This window comes from Cyanistes caeruleus, chromosome 3 (assembly GCF_971803275.1).
Source record: "Cyanistes caeruleus chromosome 3, bCyaCae1.hap1.1, whole genome shotgun sequence".
NCBI lineage: Eukaryota > Metazoa > Chordata > Aves > Passeriformes > Paridae > Cyanistes > Cyanistes caeruleus.
The window spans coordinates 30,137,975-30,158,353 of record NC_141703.1 but is presented as its reverse complement, the minus strand read 5'-3'; the positions used below and the strand labels follow the sequence as shown (position 1 = coordinate 30,158,353).

General features: G+C 42.0%; 1 protein-coding gene and 1 long non-coding RNA gene across 5 annotated transcripts in view; one reads left to right on the top strand and one right to left on the bottom strand.

Annotated features, from left to right (window-relative positions):
* NPAS2 (neuronal PAS domain protein 2) overlaps nt 1–20,379 on the top strand; it is a 103,879-nt gene that overhangs the window by 81,832 nt on the left and 1,668 nt on the right. For 2 of the 4 annotated variants that reach the window (XM_086880438.1, XM_086880435.1), the window contains exons 11-20: nt 713–860; nt 1,465–1,546; nt 2,248–2,389; nt 3,110–3,216; nt 3,390–3,482; nt 9,292–9,438; nt 15,070–15,264; nt 16,546–16,715; nt 17,216–17,308; nt 19,191–19,377. In XM_086880438.1, the coding sequence (XP_086736564.1) occupies nt 713–860; nt 1,465–1,546; nt 2,248–2,389; nt 3,110–3,216; nt 3,390–3,482; nt 9,292–9,438; nt 15,070–15,264; nt 16,546–16,715; nt 17,216–17,308; nt 19,191–19,377 (1,364 nt within the window). The remainder of the gene's footprint in view (nt 1–712; nt 861–1,464; nt 1,547–2,247; nt 2,390–3,109; nt 3,217–3,389; nt 3,483–9,291; nt 9,439–15,069; nt 15,265–16,545; nt 16,716–17,215; nt 17,309–19,190; nt 19,378–20,379) is intronic. The other 2 variants (XM_086880436.1, XM_086880439.1) reach the window with 2 other exon arrangements.
* On the bottom strand, nt 1,036–3,111 carry LOC147654047 (uncharacterized). The gene is made up of 2 exons (XR_015284373.1): nt 2,697–3,111; nt 1,036–1,955 (listed from the first exon to the last, which is right to left on the bottom strand). It is a non-coding gene; the product is annotated as an uncharacterized LOC147654047 (long non-coding RNA).

Below are 20,379 nucleotides of genomic sequence, written 5' to 3'. Positions count from 1 at the left end.
AAAACTGGCTATAATATCTCAGCTTACCACCTCTGCCTGTCTTGAAAGTATCGTGTCAACATTAGTTTTTATATGTTGACATTGAAATATAGAAAGGCTAAATATGTGGATGTTTGGAAACCCCTTGAAATCACTAGAGGGGAAAAGCAGAGATTAATTTGGTTGGTGAATCTTCAAAATCTTCAGTACACCCTGGTTTACTGTAGTTTGAATTTTCGTCAGTCTGGGAATTTTCTTTGAAATTATTTTTGTCTTTGCACAGTGCTATCTCCTATGATAAACTCACACTAAATACATCTATCTGCCCACAATACTCATCTTTTCAAGCATTTTTATCCTGTACTTTTCTACTCTAGAATTTATGATCACTCTTGGAAAATAATCCCAGGTGTTTAATTAAGCAGCATGTGATCAGCACATAAAGCAGGGCAAGATCTATGTTTAAATTGTAGCGGACATTACTTCATTAGTGTCCAAACTTAAGGTTAATTGTACCGTGTTGGAATGTCCTACCCAAAGTGTCAGAGGAAGATACCTACTAATCATTATGATTTTTTGTTCTGTCAGAAGGCTGAGAGGAGCACTTACTCAAAGTTGGTGTTTATACTCATGTCTACCTATGACAGATATTTTTGTCACTTTTTTTTTCACTTTTCATGTCATTTTCATGTGGGAAATTGTGCTACAAGCTGTGTGTATTTTCTGCTGGCAGTGATGCAGTTCGGCAAGGGGAAGTCATGCTGCTATCGGTTTCTGACCAAAGGACAGCAGTGGATCTGGCTCCAGACCCATTACTACATCACCTACCACCAGTGGAACTCCAAGCCAGAGTTCATTGTGTGCACACACATGGTGGTAAGGTATGGAAAATCCTATCAACCAGCCGGGACATAAAGGGCAGTAAGAAAAGATCATCCTCCTATCTGTCAGCATTTTCTTTTAAAAATATAACATCATTTATATAACAAAAATATTAAGCCTGAACTTTCTGAAGAAAATAGGGTCATTATAGCAAATTATCAGACCAGACCTTAGTTTATGTTAAGCTTATTTATTTATTTTTTTGTTTTGTTTAGAGGCAGATGAACTATGGCACTTTTCCATTTTGTGCAAAAATAGAGAATAGACAGATCCCTTAAATATTCACTTCCTCTAATCCTTAAATTGTTTTTAAAGAGATGTGTAGAAGCTTTCCAGTGAAGTCATGAAGTGATTATAGGGTGTGAACCTGGCCTTTTTATATAGCTCTTTAATATGCATCTCGACTTCAAGAAGATAGGAACAGAGAAAAACCTAAAAATTAAAACTCTCAAATGTTATTCAGTAGTATTTGACTTAAGTCACTTTTCAGCCGTCAATTTAACCTCTAAAATGTATAGTAATTTGTTCCTCCACTCTCTTAAAGCACATTTTAAGAAATTTAGCAATTCCATGTTGATATGTAGAATTATGTTTTCCATTCAGTTATGCAGATGTTCGGGTGGAGAGGAGACAGGAGATGGGCTTGGAAGAAGTGTCTTCAGAGGTTGTGTCCTCGGCACTAAAGGTATAATGAGAAAATCTTTTTTCATGAGTTTATGTAGCAATCACAACTTGTTCCTATATTAACATCACCAAAGACTCCAGCATTGTCTTGCTCCAGTGCTGGTGGATTCTCTCAGCTTCAGAACTCATTGTTCACTTGAGGAATTTTGACATAAATTAGGTGAGTTTATGAAAGGATAAACATGGAGATCAGTAACAGCCACAAATGAAATGGAACATGGGCAGGGGCAGTGTGAGATATCTCAACTTTTCCTTGGAAAGGTACTACATTTAAAGATTTATTTGGATGAGTTCTGGCAATCAGCCCTCTTGGCTACATCTCATTTCTTCATCTTGAGGAAAGACAGCAAAGCTCATCTTCAGTGCATGGCCTAGTGTCTCACAGAGGTTGCAGTTGCTGTCACATCCAACTGAACACAAAAGAAAGATTCAGAAAAAGATCTGAAGGCACAAAGTGACTATGGCAGTAGCTCGCTATTTATTTCTAACTCAGTGATAGTTGTTTGTAAAATGAATTAGTTTCATGCTGTTTGGAAGGGGAACTGATGCCTTTGTCCAGGCCTTCTGGTGGCCTACCTGAGATTAGTTCTGCTCAAGTCATTTTAGGTCTGCCAAAGAACTGGTGTGCAACCAATACTAAATTTAAAAATGCTTTACCTCTGACAGATGCAATAGCTGTTCTCCTTTTCTGTTTTGTTTTAGGACAGTGGCACCAGCTTGGATCCTGAACAGCACTTTAATGCACTTGATATTGGTGCCTCAATCCTCAGCGCTAGTCGGACACCCTCAGTATCATCCAGGAGCTCGCCAAAATCTTCCCACACACCCAAGTCAGACCCAGCATGTGAGTGGCATTCCTGAGTTATGGAATTATTTTTAATTCAGCTAAGTTAAAGAATGCGTACTTACATACCACAGCTGCTAATTAACAGTAAATTACGAGGTATTGATGATATGCGCTGACAAAGAAGTGCAAAAACTGAAATGGTAATGTACAGGAGGGAAAGTTCTAGCACAACCACGCAAATACTGTAAGATGAGCAGTGGGATTAGATGTGAAATGTGCTGTTTCAATCTGTTGCAAAAATGAGGATTTTGTTTTTAGCTTTTAGGGCATCAGTGTGAGCAATATGAGACTTCTCAAGACTTACATGAGTAGTTAACAGCCTGTGGGTGACTCTCCTTTGGCCAAGATTTAGGATGCTCCAATGTTGACTTGGGTATACTCTTTCTGCTTCCCGGTCTGGAAGAAAAGCCAATAAGCTAACCTAAATTTACAGTTATTCAGCCCATATAAAGGGAATTCCAGCTGGTTTAGAACAGTTTGTGGGCCCTTTTGTACTGCTCATTGGAGCATAGAATCATAATCTGTCTCATTTACTTTTATATCTTCCCAGACCCTCCTTATCAGTTTAATTTTACTGCCATTGAAGTCAACAAGAACATCCCTGACTCCCACTGGAATTTAGCCAGGCCATAGCAGTTTCTACCCAGGTCTTGTATTACCCACTTCAAACAGGGTTGATTTCCAGCATGTAAGATCTCACTGGTTCTCTTCTTGCAGCTACACCAACAAAGCTGATTACAGAGTCTAACACTCCCTTGCCAAGAACGCCGAGCACACAGCAGGATTTATCCGTGCATAGACTCAGCCAACCTACTGCTCTTCAGGTAACTTCACAAAGGAATCATGGAAATAGGCAGAGGGTGTAACAGCATGTGCCACATACGCACCTTAGCAATTAAAAACAACTTACACAGAAGCCATGGCATTAGAAGAAACCTAAAATATAAAGGAGCCAAACTTATCAATAAAGTTTTGGTTTGTTTTGTTTTTAACCTAGGTTTCTTTGCCTTCTCAGCTTCCATGTGAGCTTCTCCCACAGCAGTTGCTGCCTCAAGCAACTCTGCAAAATCAGCCTGCACCTCTGGCACAGGTTAGTTGGGGATTTGGAAGTGGAATAGGTCACTTGCTTATCTCCTGATATTTTCTCATTTTGGGGCTTTTAGGTTACCTCTCTAGTAACTAAAATCCCCAAATCCAAACTCTCAAACACTTAAAATATTGTGGGAAAGTAATCTGAATTGTACACTTGTATGTTTAAACATGTAACTGCATGCAGGTGTTCAGAAGCCCAGGTGCGTGTAGGTTCAGATGTGCACACATCTATTTCATGGGAGGACAAAAAACAGGTGGAAAAAGACTTTACAATTTTGCTTTTACAGAACCAGGTCCCATGAAGATCAAATTCACAATGAGAATTAAAACCAAAAACAAACAGAGACACCCAGTCCTTCTAAAAACACCTGTTTGGCTGTGCTGATGCAGAGCTAACCAGCAGTTAAGGACATGCAGATTCTACAACACCCATTTTGTGAGTGTGCCAGTAATGGTGAGGATGCCACTGAAGACAAATTTCAAATTCCTCCAATCTATTAACCCATATCTCAAAAGTGGGCGATGGCCCAAAAAGGGTTACATTTGCAGTGGATTTTGAAGAAGCAGATTTGAGTACCATGTTCCCAGCACATTGTTTTTCTCCTGTGGTCCTGCTGTGATGATACACCCCATCATCCTCTGATTTTAGGAATGACTGAGTATTGCTGGACCCAAGCTGCTTCTACCATTGATACTGTATACTCACTCACGAGATCCCAGAGTTTATTTCTGTAGCACATAAAACATATAGAGTCCTGAGGATGCTGGCTTTAAAATAACAAATTCTCATTTATCTTCCATGTTTAATATTCTTTTCATGACTCCATGTTAGCATGCAGTGAATAAACAGCATATCAATTATCTGCTCTGAGCATTCATTTTCTTTTACAGATACTTCTCTCCGTTATTCATTAATGCATTTTCAAACATCAATTAGTTTATGTATGATAAGTCTCCGTGTGTTTTGTTTGACTTTTTTCTACTTCCCTTTCTTCTCCTTCAAAGCTCTTTGTGAAGAGAGGCTTTCCAGTTGTTTACCAAGAGCCCTGCTGCCTTGTCCCTTCCCAGTAAAAGGCTCTTATTGGCACACCAGCTCCAGGTTTTTTTCTGACAAATTTGAGTGCTGTCCAGTCACTGGTTAAGCCTCTTTGGGCCACCTAAATCTTGGTGAAAGGAAGATGGCTGACTTGAATCTGTCTACAGAGACAGCCCTCTGGTAGCAGTCACAGCAGTACTTCTGGCAAAACTCAAGATGAAGCTCAACGTGGAGCAGGGAAATAACACCAGGACATTGCAGTTCAGGCTGCTGTTGTCCACACTCCACAGGAAAACTCCTGCAGAGAGTACCAAATCTTCACACACTTGAGTGATTTTCATAAACTGTTATGAATATTATGATACTATGCTGTATCACGCTTTAAAATCACACTTTAAAATAATTAACGTGTCAGCCTACAGCAACATAATTAATTATTTAAAAGGCAAAGATGTCTGGAGCATTAGGTGAGTGAGGGACAAAACCAGGTACATGTGCATCCCACCGAGAACACTTCCTTGGCTTCCTAGCTGACCATTTCCCAGCAGTTTAGTGGCAGAACACAAACTTACTGCTTTTAAAAATAGTGTGGCAGGTGCTCTGGTGCCAGCTCACAAGGAGGAGCTGCACAGGTTTCTCCCTGCTGCCTTTCTGCCACTTGTCCTTAGCTGAAGGTGACTGATGGTACGAGCTGGAAGGCCCTGGGTGTCCTTGTGGCTAACATTTGGCTACAGGGTGGCAGCTGCAGGGAAAATTATAAGTGGCCACAACTGTGTTTGCAGCGAGCAGCTAGCTGCTGCCTCGGGCACCATCTGCTTGAACTTTGAGTAGTTTTATTTCCAGGAAAGGCTGTGATGGTTTTGTTTCTGCTGAAATGGGATTTTAGCTTCTGCCTTGCTTGTGTGAGTGAACAGACAGCACAGTGTCACCCTAGATGTCACCTGAATGTAAATTGTTTACTTTAAATCAAGTGCTCCCAATAAGAATATTTGTTTGTTTGCCTTCCTCATTGTCATAAATTAACATCCCCTACAACACAGCGGATGTTAATGACTGAATAATAATTAACACTAATAATCTGTTTGGGATTGAGCAGGTGTTATTCAGATGACAGGAGAACAAGTTGTTCGGTGAGCTGCAAAACTAATGAAATCCAGTTTCCCAGGGCCTGTTCTTGCAGGGCTGGTGCATGGAGCCAGCCTTTCCCACAGGAGGAAGGGTTGAGTGGATCCTTCTCTCCTTTGCTCAGCTAAAGCTTTCATGAAGTTACAGCAATCTGGTATTTTTGACACTCTCACAACTCTGTTGAATGTCTCCAGCAAGAAACATGGCTCATCTCTTGGGCCAGAAGGATTGAAAGAAAGTTGGAAGGTAGGCAGAAAAGAAAGTTTTAAAGGAAACTGAGCTAAAAAACAATAGGTTCTATTTTCTTTACCCGGCTGCCTGTTGTCATGACGCTTGTAGGAACACAATGTCTTGAGATATCCAGCTTTTTGTTCATCACATTTGAGATGAGGAACCATCCTGACAGACACAGAAGTTGCAGGGCCCCTCCCCTGGCTGCAGCCACCCAGTTCCTAGAGAGAGGGAGACACCCTGGGACGCTGGGGTCGCACTCAGTCCAAAAAAACACTTCTCCTTGGGCATGGTCCAGCTAGTGTCCTTCAGATGCCCATGGTGGAAGAGAGGAACCACAGCATGGAAGTGCCCATCCCTCTTCCTGGACTGTAGAGCCTCCCTGGACCGTCACCAGCACTAGTGCATTGAGCCCATCCCTACCAGAACATCTGCTGACATGATCCCAAATGTATCACTTTATTTTACTTTATTTTTTAAGAAACCAGATAAAGTTACTGCTGTGGGTTTTGCTTGTTTCGGGTTTTTTTTTTTTTTGCTTGCATTAACAAACCTTGATTAAACTAACGCAGCTGTAGAGATCTCACAGGTTTAGTTTCCCATGCTTGACTGTATCTAGGAAGATGACACTTTTCTGTGTATTACATGCACTTTGCTAAGGATTTTCTGTATTTGAAAATAACTAAGTGAGATGAAGAGCAATTTCATCTGATGGTAATGGCAGAGTTAAAGTTGTGGGCAGTGTTTTCTGTGGAATGTTTTAAGTTCTTTATTATACAATTAGAGATTTCTCCCTTAATTAGTAGAGCAGTTAATGATCTTGAGATAAATACTCTCTGGTGCAAGTCAATTGCTGATAGTGTCTCATTGTACAAAAACAATAGAAGCTCTGTAAGCACAGGGGTCATGGTTAGAGTTATCAACTCTTTGGGGGTTAGAGTGGGAAAAGGAGAAAAGCAAAAGAGAAAATTCCTTGTCTTCATCCGTAACAGCTTTCACTCCAGTATACCAGCTAGTTGTTGGTGTTAAGTATATTAATACAAAAAGCATGTAAAAAAGAGAACAAAAAGACAACGTAAGATGAATATACTAAATATAAGAACCTGCACAAAAAAAATATGGAATAATATTTTAAAATCAACAGCAGTATATTCTTGTGTGCAACTTTACAAAGCAAATTCAAACTTAAAAGTAAGACCTAGAAATGAATTTTGTTTCTTTTTGAAGTATTAAGTGATTGTGAAATTACCTGGTTTAAAGTTCCTTACATTGATCCATTGAAGAAAATCGGGTTCCTTTCTCAAAGAATCTTCAAGGAATTTGCATGTTAATCAAAAGTCTGCCATCACCAAGCTGGGTGGTTAAAACGAAGCTCTAAAAACAGCTAAAACTGTTTTTAATTCCTTTTCTAATAAGGATCCTTTTAAAAACTTAAAAGCAGTCCTCACTAAAAGAGTTCATATTGAGATAATTAGATTATGAGACTTGTCTTTTAAAAAGATCCTTCTGTACAGACCCAGGTTAAAGCAGGAATTAGCTGCATCTTGTTTATGATCTGTTGCTCATAGCATCATTCCACTCCTAAAATCAGGATACCTGGGACTTTTCAGAACCATATGGCTGGGGACAACAAGCAGCACTGGATTCTCCTTTGAGTCACTTGCTCTTATTCCCGAACATCTGAGGTCCCTGCTCAACCATTCCTCAGGTTAATTCTTTATACATGGATGAGAAAGAAAGAAAGAAAGAAGGAAACCCTGCTCTGTCTTCTCCTCTGTGACACCAATTCAAAGTAACACAAACTTCCCTTTGGGAGGTTTGACACCATCTTCCTGCTCTGGGAGAGGAGCAGGTTGCAGATGATGGCACTGCTGTTCGCAGGCACAAGCACCATGAGTCACAGGGCTCATGTCACCTCCTTGGGCAGACAGCACAAGCTGTGAGTGCTCACAGATGCCTCTGGCAGCAAAATGGGCTCTGAGGGCTTCTGTCACCAGCAACTGCAGGTGCCACCTTAGCAGCCCTCCTTGCCCCTAAGCAGGGCTGGCTGTGAGACTGACCTCCACCTGGCCACTACGCTGTGCAGTGACCTCTCAGGCTGTTGGGAAAGCCACCCTCCACCTGATAAATGGAATAAACCTTCTGAAGTTCTTGCTCTGTCTCTGCCAAAGGCCATTTACTTGGAGATGTCAGCTTTGCTACAGGGTACTTTCAAGGTACTTTCACATACTTAACTGGTTTAAGGTGAACTAGTTAGCTTATATAAATCTTTTCTGTCACATTTAGCTTTCTCTAAGTAGCCAGAAATTTCATCTAAGGAAGTGTACAGTACTGCTAACACCAGAGCACTCCTTAATTCCTGTCTTGTTTTCTTCTTCTTTCCTACTAAAAAGCCAGAAACAAACTATAGGGACAGGGCAGCATTTTCAAGTTACAGCAATTTTTTTTTTCTTTTTCTTTTTTTGCCTGTACACTCATAGCCCTGTATGTTTTCAAAAAGATCTTGGATGCCTTGATTACATAAAAACCTAAAAAGATTATTTGAAGGGTTTTTTCTTTTCTTCAAAGACTTTTTTTTTTAACCTTTGGAATATGAGCTTATGAAAAGCAATTATTCCAAAACCTATTAAAGTAATTATTAACTTTGGTGAACTTTGAATCATACCTGAAAGCACCATATACTAGGGATTTATTGCTGTTAGTCCTCTCTTCAATTGTTGAATGATTTCAGTTTGTGCCAGTGTGCTGCTATTGGAGGTTGCACCTGCTTCTTGACCTTGATTAATGATCTCCATTTTTTACTGTTATTTAGAACAGCCTTTCTTCCATTGAATTGAGCTATTCATTTTACATCACATATAAAAATAACTTAATGAGTATTTCTTGTCTCTTAAGTACTACTCAGCTGAACAAATCCAGAAAATGTTTATTGTGGTCTGTTGTGTGATGCCTTAGTAAGTCATCAGCAGAATGAAGCATTGCAGAACTGCTATTTCTGTGCAGAAGGAAAGCATTAGTGAAACACATCTGGATTATACTGTTACACCACAGTAAGGGCTCCAAACTACAAGCTAATGAAAATAATGCTTTCATTTGCCATCCAATTAAGATTCTATTGATATTTTAAAGTAGCATGCTCTCAAAAACAGTCCTTACTGACAGAAAAACAGAACACGGTCAACTGTATGCAGATCATTCTAGCTGAGGCAATTTAATATATGTGCATAACCCTCAAAATAGTCAAGATCTGTCTCTTCCTACATGTTAGAATATCACAAATACATTTTCCTTTTTCAGCTGTGCTTTACAATCAAGAAACCAGTAACTCCTTGCTGAAAAATGTTCTCTGAGGCTTGTTTGTATTATAATTACTGATTTCCCCCCACCCTCTTTTTTTTTTTATTTTTCCCCCCAGTTCTCAGCACAATTCAGCATGTTCCAGACCATCAAGGACCAGCTAGAGCAGCGGACACGGATCCTGCAGGCTAATATCCGGTGGCAGCAAGAGGAGCTCCAGAAGATACAGGAGCAGCTCTGCCTGGTCCAAGACTCCAGTGTACAGGTGTGTTACTATTGGAAGGGGCAGAGTCAAGCATCCTCTCTCACATGACTTGGCAACTTGCTCCAGAGTCAAGGATATCTGGACAAGTGGAAACTAGCTCATCTGAATGAGGATGTTGCCCCCTAAAACCCTCATTGAGTAACCTATGTCAAGAAAGATCTAAGAGCTCTCTGGTAGAAGAGAAGGAATACCTCAGCATCAGGAGGAGGAGAATAATTTGGGTCATTTATAATAGCATTTTATTATTTTATCTACCAAATCTTCAGACTGACCAGCTATAGCTATAGTCTGTAGTAGAAAGAATGCTGAAGTTCAGACTGCCTTGTCACATTAAAACCCCTGAAATGCTGTTGATGTTCATTTGTTCACACCTGGGAAGTATCTGAATTTGTTCTTCACCAGACAGGCTTAAGCCTTTAGGGTGAAGCTGACTGAGCCTGCTCTGCTTCTCCCTTTGATACCTCCTCCATGGAGGTAGTGTTCTCTAGTACAGTATGTGGTTTGTACCCCTTACGTCTAGCAAACCTCAGAAATAATGGGAAGTGCATTATTTGATTAGTTGATCACAGGTTTCCTTTAACAACAAATGGACAAATCATCCAGTTTTATGGAAGTTTTCTGAATGTGGGGTGATCACTGTTATGTTCCTCATAACTTAACTATAAATGCCTGGTTAAATGATCCTTGCAAGTAATATGGCACTGGGGACTCTGAGTATTTTATTAACAAGATGATTTTGTCAAGGAAACAAACATCTCAAAGAGTATTTTACGAGCAGGATGCAAAGATGGGACCTACTGAAGTCAGTTGGAATTTTGTTTGCAACTTACACACAGAAACAGACTCTCACCCATCATCAGCATCTGGGAAATGCAGTTTCACACATTAACAAATTGGGATTGTATGTTTAGGTAATTAAGGGATCAGCAAAGCTAAACTATAAACTTTGCCACCTAAGTTGCTGCATGTGCAGTGTTGTAAGACAACACAGCAGCTGTGGGTTCCAAACGTGGGACTCCCTGTTCCTGGTGCCATACAATCACATAGGGAGACCAGGTTTAGCTTCATTGTGTTTCTTCTATTGGTTCTCCGCTGACTTTGATTAATGGGAAGAGAAAGTCTCTCTGCAATTAACAGGTATTCAGCTCAGAATCATGTCATATGTCTGAAAGCTATTATTGTTATTATGAATATCAAGAGACATGATATTCTCACTTCCTCTCTTTTTAACTGTGTGACAACCATTACTCTCTCCTGGTGACATCTTCAATAATCATACATGCTCTTCTTTTTTTCATTATTCAGGCAAAAATAGAATTTCAAAGCACATTCTTATATGCAGGAAACAGATTTTATTTTTAGAAAGCTGTCTCCTATATGCATTAAGGTGCATTTCATGGGAGAGATTCTCATACACTCAAAGGGAGCTCAGGCAGAGGCCCAGAGGGTAAATGGTGGGTTGTTCTGTACTTCCCACCCCTTACCAGTTTTTGGCTCTGAGTTACACCATTTGGGTGATGCCCTCTCCCATGAAGACTGCACCAGGTTGGAGTAAGTATTTTCAGACCATTACAATTTCTCTGGTATCAGTACTTACCATTTACCAGCTTACTGCATATGCAGAACTGAGAGGCAGGGAGATTGGAAAAAGCTTGGAAATGCAGAGGGCTGCATATTTGCCTGAAATGGCAATGCTGCATGGGGATAATCCAGCAACGCTGGACAGAGAATACAAAATCTGTATTTTGTGTGCTTTTTGGTCTCAGAGCAATTAAACAAGGTGATGAGATGCAAGTGGTCACACTCACTCCTGGCCAGGGCCTTTTTCTTCTCCCACTTTCTCTAGGTAAAAAACCAAAAACACAGAAATAAATGACTGTGCTGTTGCAGGGATAGATTGAGGCAAGGAATTAATTTTGTCTTACTTGGCTAGGGGCAATTTGAAAGAAAGCCTCACACTTTTGCATGCAGCTCTTTCATGACTCACAAGCAGCGAGGAGTAAACTGTTAAATCAGAAATCCAACCACGTGCTTTGCCGCACAGATTTCATCATTCAGGGAGCTGGATGTCTGCAGACATTGATCACACTGTGTCTACTATCAAAGCTAAAATGCATAGTAACAAACAGGCTACTATCAGGCACATTTGTGGTGTCTTTAATACACTGCGTAATAGAGCTGTAAGCGTGGGGGAGTGATGTAGGCTGTCTGAACAGGGGGAAGTGTTCGCTGCTTTTCCCTTATTAGCTGATTTATTAGCATATCATCCCCACTGGTTCACTCCTTTCTGCACAGAAGTGTACAGGTAGCTCCATGGAGAATTAAGCTCGATTTCCATTTCCTTCAGAGATCTTCAAAACTGAATACAGCAGTCCACGAAGAAATGCTTTCACAGCCAGACAGATGCTGAGCACAGTAGTCTGCATTAGAAACTGTTTGCGGAAGCCTTGTGCAGAGAAAGATGAAACTATCGGGAGGATTGCAGGCCCTGAATAAAAGTGTTCAAAACTCCATTAAATCTCTGTTACTGCTTTTCCTGACAATGAAGGACAAGAGCAGAAAGAGTAACCTCAGAAGTCTGAAGGATGCTGTGTCTGCTCCAGTTTGAACAGTCTAGCTAATGATTCGCAGATGCAGAGGAAGGCAGAAAGGCTGAGCCTGACCAGCTTGCAAGAACTACAATCAACACCATCCACAGCCACCCATCATGTGCAAAGCAGGCTCTCTTCTAAGTCCATGCATCTCAGCTTCCCAATGCTGTGCTTCTCATCTTCATATATTTTACATAAAGAAAGAGTCTTGATGCCTGTAATGATGAACCCAAAAGCTATAATCCCCTGATTATCCAAAGAACAGGTAGAGTCAAAGAGATGTTTTGCTCAGGATGCCTTGTCAGTGTGATGCAGTCATTAGCTGTAGGGCCCATCTAACTTGGAACAAGGGGGCAGCAGTGTCAGAGGGTCCCTCCTCTTCCTCGCTGCTTTGCTGTGTATGTTAACAATCTGGCCAATTAAAAAATGTTTGTAAGATGCTTCACTGACCTTGCAGTCCACAAAATCACCAACGAGACATCATTAGCAGCAATGCAGTTAGAAGGCTGCTAATTTATCTGCTTAGACAGGGAAAGATTTTATTTTTTATGAAAAGGTTTGTCTTGTTATTTAAAGCTGCTGTATTTCAGTGTTTTGAGGGAATTCGGACAGGACTATCACAAAAGAGGCCCATTATAAAAAAACACCATTAGGTACAAATTAAGCTTTTAGGTTTAAGTAGCAGGTGGAAATTTCCACTCTTCAGTCCTCTGTCACTTTAACTCTTGTTTTGATAAGTCAAGTTGAGTCTTCAGCTCTGCAGGGACATGGTCACCATTGCTTCTCGCTCTGAGTTTGTTTTTCCAGGTCATTCATGTCCAGAGGGTAACAATGCTGCTTTGGCCATTGTAATGGCAACAGAGAGTCCCCAGGTATGAAACACTTAGAGCCCTCTTAGGGTACAAACATGTGAACAAATGAAATTGGCCTGCTGGGATAAGCTTGGTTTTAAATTTATGGTGTGTTAGCTGCTAACCATTAACTGTGCACATTCCTACCCAGTGGCACACTCTGGTAATTGCAAAGTAGGTTACTCTGCTTTCTTTGGAGGATAAACTCCTTGGCCTTTATCTGGAAGTGAGGTAAGCACACAGGGAGGTTCCTGCTAAGTAAGTAGTCTGCTGCAAGTTAGTTCACAGCCTGCCTGACATTCGCCTTGAATTTGAATTGGGTGAACTGAGTGTTTCTCCAGTGCCGTGCGCCATGTACAAGGAGGACACTAAGCTAATCCTCCCAAAGGTCTTCATTTGCAGTGATCTTTCCAGTTCCAGTGGGCTCACACTCCCTCCTCATCACTTTCTTGACATGTACCACTTGCTTTGCCTGTTCTGAATTCTGTATTAAATTTTTTATCAGTGGCAACCTGTTTCACTGCTAGGGCTAATCAAGTGACTTCATGTACTAAACATGTCCAAATCTTAGCTTCTATGTACAAAAAATAAACAAGAAAATGAATTTTCATGATATTTGTCTGTGATTTATTCATACTAAGACCTATTTACTTGGCAGAAGTTGCGAGACCATCTGTCTTTCTGATATGTAATGGCTCCAGACTCAGTGAGTAGTGTTTTTAAAAGAAAACACTCGGAGCTAGTGCAGCCCCAACCCTGTCACTTGACCCATTTATTCCTATCAGACATCTCTGAGATGTGGTTAGCCTACAGCACCTGAAACAAGCTGTTGCTTTTCCTTAATTGCCCCCCTGTCCCAGCTGATTAATGTAAGCTTTGTCGGTACCTTTTTTCCTGGGTAAAATCTTGGCACACAGAAATTAATTAAAAATTTATCATATTTAAATAAGCTGTGTTTTTAAAGCTAGATAAGTAAGTACAAACATGATGGATCAAGCCATACTTCTGCAAAGAAAAGCAATACATTATGTTGGGCCTTTGGAGAAAGGTATAGGCTTTTTCCAGGAAAAATTAGAGGGGACATGATAGTTTAGGGAATTGTTAATATAGCAATAAGCTGCACAAAGGTGTACTAATTACTGGGCATACCTCAGAAGTACTGCTAGGCATGAGACTGATGGATGAATAATGAAGAGAATAACTGTGATTCTGATTTCATTTAAAACTTAAGTAGCTTCAGTTAAATTAATAGAGTTCCACACATGTAGCAGTGGTGTGGAATCAGAATTGGATCCAAAAATTACGTCAACTGTGTGGGATGTGTATCTCCATACAGTCCTTGGTGGCAGAAAGGCTAGGTCTGAAATACTGCAAAGAGAGCTTGTAGCATTAATAATGCATGGTTTTAAAAGATTACTTTTCCCTCTTTACAGCTGTAATAAAAGAAATAGCCCCGAGAAAAGCAAAAATTCCCAAGTCCTATAACTTTCAAAGAAGAAAGCTTCATCTTTAAAGGCAGACTTAGAGAGGACATCATTTACAGAAACACTAAGAGAGGAGCTGCTAGCTCTTTTGCACAAGTCAAATGCATGGCACAGTTAGGAAGAACACCAGGTGACAGTTACCTGATGGGAAATCAGATAAATGACAGCGACTGTCTGTTTACACATCCTGTCAATGATAAGGACACGGCCATTCAGCTTGGAGAGCTCTGGCCTGACTGTGACCTCATTAAAAACATTCGACAACTCAGCTGGGTGTAAAGTGTTGAATTTCCAGAGACAAATTCAAAGACAGCTCTGTCTGAAAGGCAGGTGGATTTTGTTAAAAGGAGAAACAAAGGACTGAAAAGACATGGAGTTACTCTCTTCTCTTTGGTCAGGATGCCCCAGAACACAGTAAATGTACTGGGAACTGCTCTTAAGAGGGCTGTGCCTGCCCCATGGAGAGAGGACTTGCACCTTCAAGACACATTTCACAAGTAATGGGTGCACTTGCAGAACAAGAAACCAAGAAACAGTAGAGCTGTTAATGTAGGAATGACAGGTGATTTCCAGCTAACAGTAAATTTGTTATTAGTCAAAATGTGTTAACTGTATTTTTGAATATATCCTTGAATTTACTTCTGTCACATTCATTATTCAGGACATCTGGGCTATGTAAATAAATCCTCCCCTCTTCTTTTCCAGATGATCTTACAGCAGCCAACAGTGTCCCTGAGCTTTAGCAATACTCAGCAACTGGATCCACAACAGCTACAGCAGAGGTCAGGGGCCATTTCTCAGCAGCAGCTTGTCCCCAGTCCTCAACTTCAAGGGCAAATCTCATCTTCACAAACAACGAACCAGCAGTCACTGAGAGAAGCAAGTGTGATATCGAGCCAGGTAATTATTTCTTTGAATAGAAATAGAGAAGCATTTGGATGGGAAGGAAACACTGAGCTGTTATTAAGCAATCAAGTAAAATCATGTCAGTCCTGTAACTGTGCCTTTGCCTTCTGTTTCTTATTTTTCTGTATAAGGGCAGCCTATAAGTGTTTCCCTACAGCATTTACCTTACCTTAAAGCCCTTCTTTAAGACCTCAGCCAGGAGGGTTACTTGAGCAGCTGTTTCATCTTGAAAGTGGAGCAGGGGGGGCATGCAAAGTGTGTAGGTGACTTACTGTTCTTCAGGTGGTCCTGAAAGAAACCTGACTGATCACACTGGAAACCTGAAATAGTGAGACCTCTCAGAATACTCTCAGAATGCTCCCTGAGTCGGACACCACCAATGAAACAAAGCCTGTCTGCTGTGGTGGCACACAGAATACATTGAGATTCATTTGAGACCCTCAGGCTGTGAGCATTAACAGGTTCCTGCACAGCAAAATAAAGTTCGGCCTGAGCAGTAGCTGAGATCTGTGAAAGCTATTAGGTTTGGCACTGTGTTTTTTGTTCATACTGCTGGTTTCTCAGCATTTCCAGTGTTTGCTCTTCTACCCACCTGTTGTACCTCCATTCACAGAAAACTGAGCTCCTGTTTATGCTTCTTGATTGTGTGGCAAGCATATTTACATGATTGTCTTCAGAATCCCCCAGCTGTAGCTTTTCACTTCCTACACACCTGTGTTATAATGACTCTATTAAAATAGAAAGTGTATCTTTATAACAAATACAAGACGAGCGGCAGAAACTAATGCACAGGAAGTTCCACCAGAATACAAGGAAGAACTTGTCATTGTGCGAGCGACCATGCACTGGAACAGGTTGCCCCGAGAGGGTGTGGAGTCTTCCTCACTGGAGATTCTCAAGAACCGTCTGGGCACGATTCTGTGTGATGTGCGCTGGCATCACCCTGCTAGAGGAGGGAGGCTGGACAGGATGGTCCTTCCAACCTGGCCCGTTCTGCGATTCTGTGAAATGGGGGGGGGGAAAAAACCCCACTTTTTTTGCTTTGATCTTTTCCTGTTAGGGGGCTTGGCGGCAGCTCCCCACGCTTAACTCTGCTCCTGCCTCAAATGGGGGATCGTTTGGGCACTGCCGGGTTCGCTGGCCGGCAGGAGCGGGCCCGGGGCCGCCGCGGGCATGACAGTCGTTTCACGTATGGTGACGGCAGCCGGTGGCGGCACCGCTAGGCACTGGTCCCGGATTCGGGCTCTCTCACCGCTCTCTCCTCTTCCCTTGCAGGGCCCGAAGGCGGCGCGGAGCTCGGAGCTGGCGCCGGGCGGTGGCCGCGCCCCGCCCCGCGGCGCGCCCGCGCCGTTCGCCTCAGGCGGCGGCCCCGCGGCGCCCCCTGGCGGCCTGTCCCGCGGCGGCACCCCCGCGCCCGCCGGCTGCAGCCACGACCAGCAGCTCAGGTACGGGCCGGGGCCGCGCTCGGGGAGGGCTGGGCTTCCAGCTGTGCCCGGCGGGAACGGCGATCGCAGCGCCACCAGCTCTTGGGATTGCAGTAATGCACGGGTGGATTAAGATTCCCAAAGTGTAGCTGTCTGAGCCCGTAGCGTTATGAAAACTGAAACCTTGCTGCTGGCTTTGAAAAGCACGAGGTGAATTTAACCGAAGTTGCAAAACGTAATTCAAGCATCCGTATAATAAAGAAGATAATAATGGCAAAAAGATGTGATTTATTAGGTGTATGTCAGGCTCCCAGATCACCCCAGAGAGTAGGAGCTGCCCCAGGCTCTGCCTCGCAGTGCCCAGGATGCGCCTGCCACAGCCAGCAGCTGGGCCGGACCTCCTCACGTGCGGCCTTGTGTCGTGCCTGTGAGAATGCAGTTTGTCTTTGCACAGTGTGGGGTTTGTAGGGTCCTTCTCTTCCAGCAATGTGACCTTTTTTTTTTTTTCTCTCATGTGCCAGATTGTTGCTTAGCCAGCCTATTCAGCCCATGATGCCTGGGTCCTGTAATGCAAGACACCCTTCAGACCTCAGCATGGCGGGATCCCAGGCCAAGTACGTGCCTTGTCAAAGATAAAACATCAAAGTCGCTTTTGAGGGGAAGTAGCCTTCTTTTGTAAGATGACAAAGTAGTTATAAATATTGGGAATGTGTTACTGCGCTGAGCCTGCCTTCCAGCATCAGGGTCAGCCTTACCCTGCCTGGTCATATCAGGAAGGATGGCAGAGAGAAACACAGAGTGCCCGTGGCACTTTTAACAAGCCATGGCTGGGGGAGTTTTTGTCCCTCACATGCTGCCTGCTTCAGCACTAGAACTTCTGACCCACCAAGGTAAAAGTGAGAAAGTCAGCACTGGCTCAGTTAAATGACTGGTGCCAAAAAAGCCTCACCTCTGTTTTGTCTCCTCAAAACTGAAGGAACCAGAACAAGCTGGTCAAAATATACCTTTTTTTTTTTAAGCTGTTTTTTTGTCACTGTACTTAATTGTGAACTCCTAAAATAATAAGAAACTGTTCGTACATCATTTATTTAAAAATAATTATTTTTACAAAACAGTATTTTTCTAATGTTATCTCAGGAATGTAGGTATTCAGAACTTTTTTTTAAAACGGCATTATTGTTGTTTAAGATTGAGTTAATTTGTCAAATGTAAATATTGAAGCTCTGCTTTTAAGCCTCGGATTAAAAGAAGCCTTATTTGCAAAGAGGCATCTCCCAGTTCATGTAGACTTACAGACTCCTGGGACCCTTTTATAGGAGCTCACATCCTCGTACAAGTACCCAGACTGTAGCATTTCTGACAAAACCCTAATGTTGAACAGCTGTTGAGTGAACACAAGTCACACTATGATCTCATCACCCTTTACAGGATAAACAGAATTAGGCTGGGTTGGCAATAGTTCCATTGTGGTTTTGCCCACAGCCTTCCACAAAACAACACATATTTAAGTTTTGCTTTGCAAAAGCAGAACAGCAAGAGGAATATTTTGTTTCTGTCCCATCCCTTGTTTCAGAGGGTTTCTAGAGGCTTCTTCTGTTCCTAGAGTGGGGCTCTCAGTGATGGGAACTGCTGATTGTACTTGGCAATATGTGTATGAGAAGCATAAGAAATAATCAACCCTAGCCATGTTTCTGCAGGAGATCACCAACCCCCAGACAGTCACAGGCAGCAGGACAGGAAGTGCATTTGCTTCTCTCTCTCTGACGTTCAGGGCTCAGCATATTAAAACAGAATCAAAGACAATTTGGTTTAATTAGCCTGGGATGTGAATGCTGTGGCTGAAGACAAGATGTGCATAAACCAGAATCTTTAATGAATCTAAAATGTGATCTGGATTCTGAGGTGAGATGTATTCGTCCCTCCAAGTCCAGTTCATGCACAGAGTAAGGGAAGGCAGTGCTGCCAACAGTGCTGTTGTTCACATTAGCAGGTCCCATGCATGGGAATCATTTATTGGGAATTATTTGGGGGTTTCAGCTACAGCAGAGAAGGCCCAGGGAGACCTTACTGCAGCTTTCCAGTATCTAAAACAAGCTACAAGAGACAGGGGGAGGGACTTTTAACAAGGGCATAGACGGATAGGACAAAAGGTAGTGAATTTAAACTGAAATAGGGCAGGTTTAGATTAGATACTAGGAAGAAATTCTATACTGTGAGGGTGGTGAGGCACTGAAACAGGTTGTACAGAGAAGTAGTGGATGGCCCATCCCTGAAAGTGTTCAAAGCCAGATTGGTGGATGGAGCTCTGAGTATAGTAGAAGATGTCCCTGTCCATGGAAGGGAGGTTGGCACTAGACAGTCTTTAAGGTCCTTTCCAACCCACAGCATTCTGTGATTCTATGATTTAGGAAGACTGGGGATTACCGTCCCTATTCTGAGAGAAGACCTTTATTTCCAGCACTTTGTTCTTGATTGTTTTGCTTCTTTCTTCCATAGGTATTCTCAAACCCAACAAATGTTTCAAAGTTTGGAAGTGCAGACTTCCAGCAGCAGCTCTCCAATCGTACTGATGGGACAAGCAGTGTTAAACCAAGGGTTCACCACTACCCCTCCTTCCCAGCCATCATCTTTGCCACCTATGCAACTCCAGCACCAACAGCATCAGCAACAACGCTACCTGCAGGTAGGACAAAGAGGCTGATGTATAAAGTGTGCACACAGAGTAACAAGGTGAGTGGGCTGTCCAAATGGTCCCCAGGTTTCTGCTGCAGCCTGATCCTGGCAGAAATGTCCATTTAAAAGATTCTGATTCTGACTTCAGATGTGTGACACATTGATACAGTGGCCAGTACTAGTACAGCAAGGGAGCAGTCAGAATATTTAAAAGGAGATTACTAATTCTGTAAATTTAAAGCATAATCAGATTATCTTGGATATATTTAAAGTTTATTTCCAGTTGGAGAAAATCAGTGCCTTAGGATTTGTTCTGTACTCTTTATTCAGTATAAAATTTGCTTAGTTTACGAGTCAAAAGATGAGTTTTAATTACCAGCATCAACATAAAATAGATCTGGATCAGATATCTGGATCCCTTTAGGAAACTAACATATTTTCTCAACTCTACAAGGCAAAGAAGATAAAGTGGACCACGTTGCCTGGAAGAACCAGGTGATTTGAAGATGTAAAAATACTTATTTTTTGACCTAATTCAACACATGCTAGAGTAAAGGGGGAAAATGAGGTGTCTCTGTATTAGTTCAATAGGAGCTGAACTGAGTCTGTAAAGCCTGGTCACATATCCACTGGCATCACTGAAAGAGTATAACCAACTTGAAATGATTAAACTCTTGTTACTGAAATGAAATCCTTATCATAGCCGAGAATTAATGAAAAAAATTCTGGCAGATACTGTTTCCAATAAAGCATCTGAAAAATTCCCATCAACACTGCGAAGTCACACCCAGCTGTAAGCTCAGGAAAAGGAAGGGCTAGAAGGGGCAGTATGAGGCACATTAGGGTCCGTTTCATTTCTGCCATCCATCCGTGTCATTTCTGACATGTTCAGCCATGCGATTCCCAAACAGGCTTTTCAGGATAACCTGCAAATCCCAGGCAGTGCATTCCTATGAGAAAATCTTCTCAATGCCTAATTGGAATGTTCTTTGTTGCAATTTATGTCCATTCC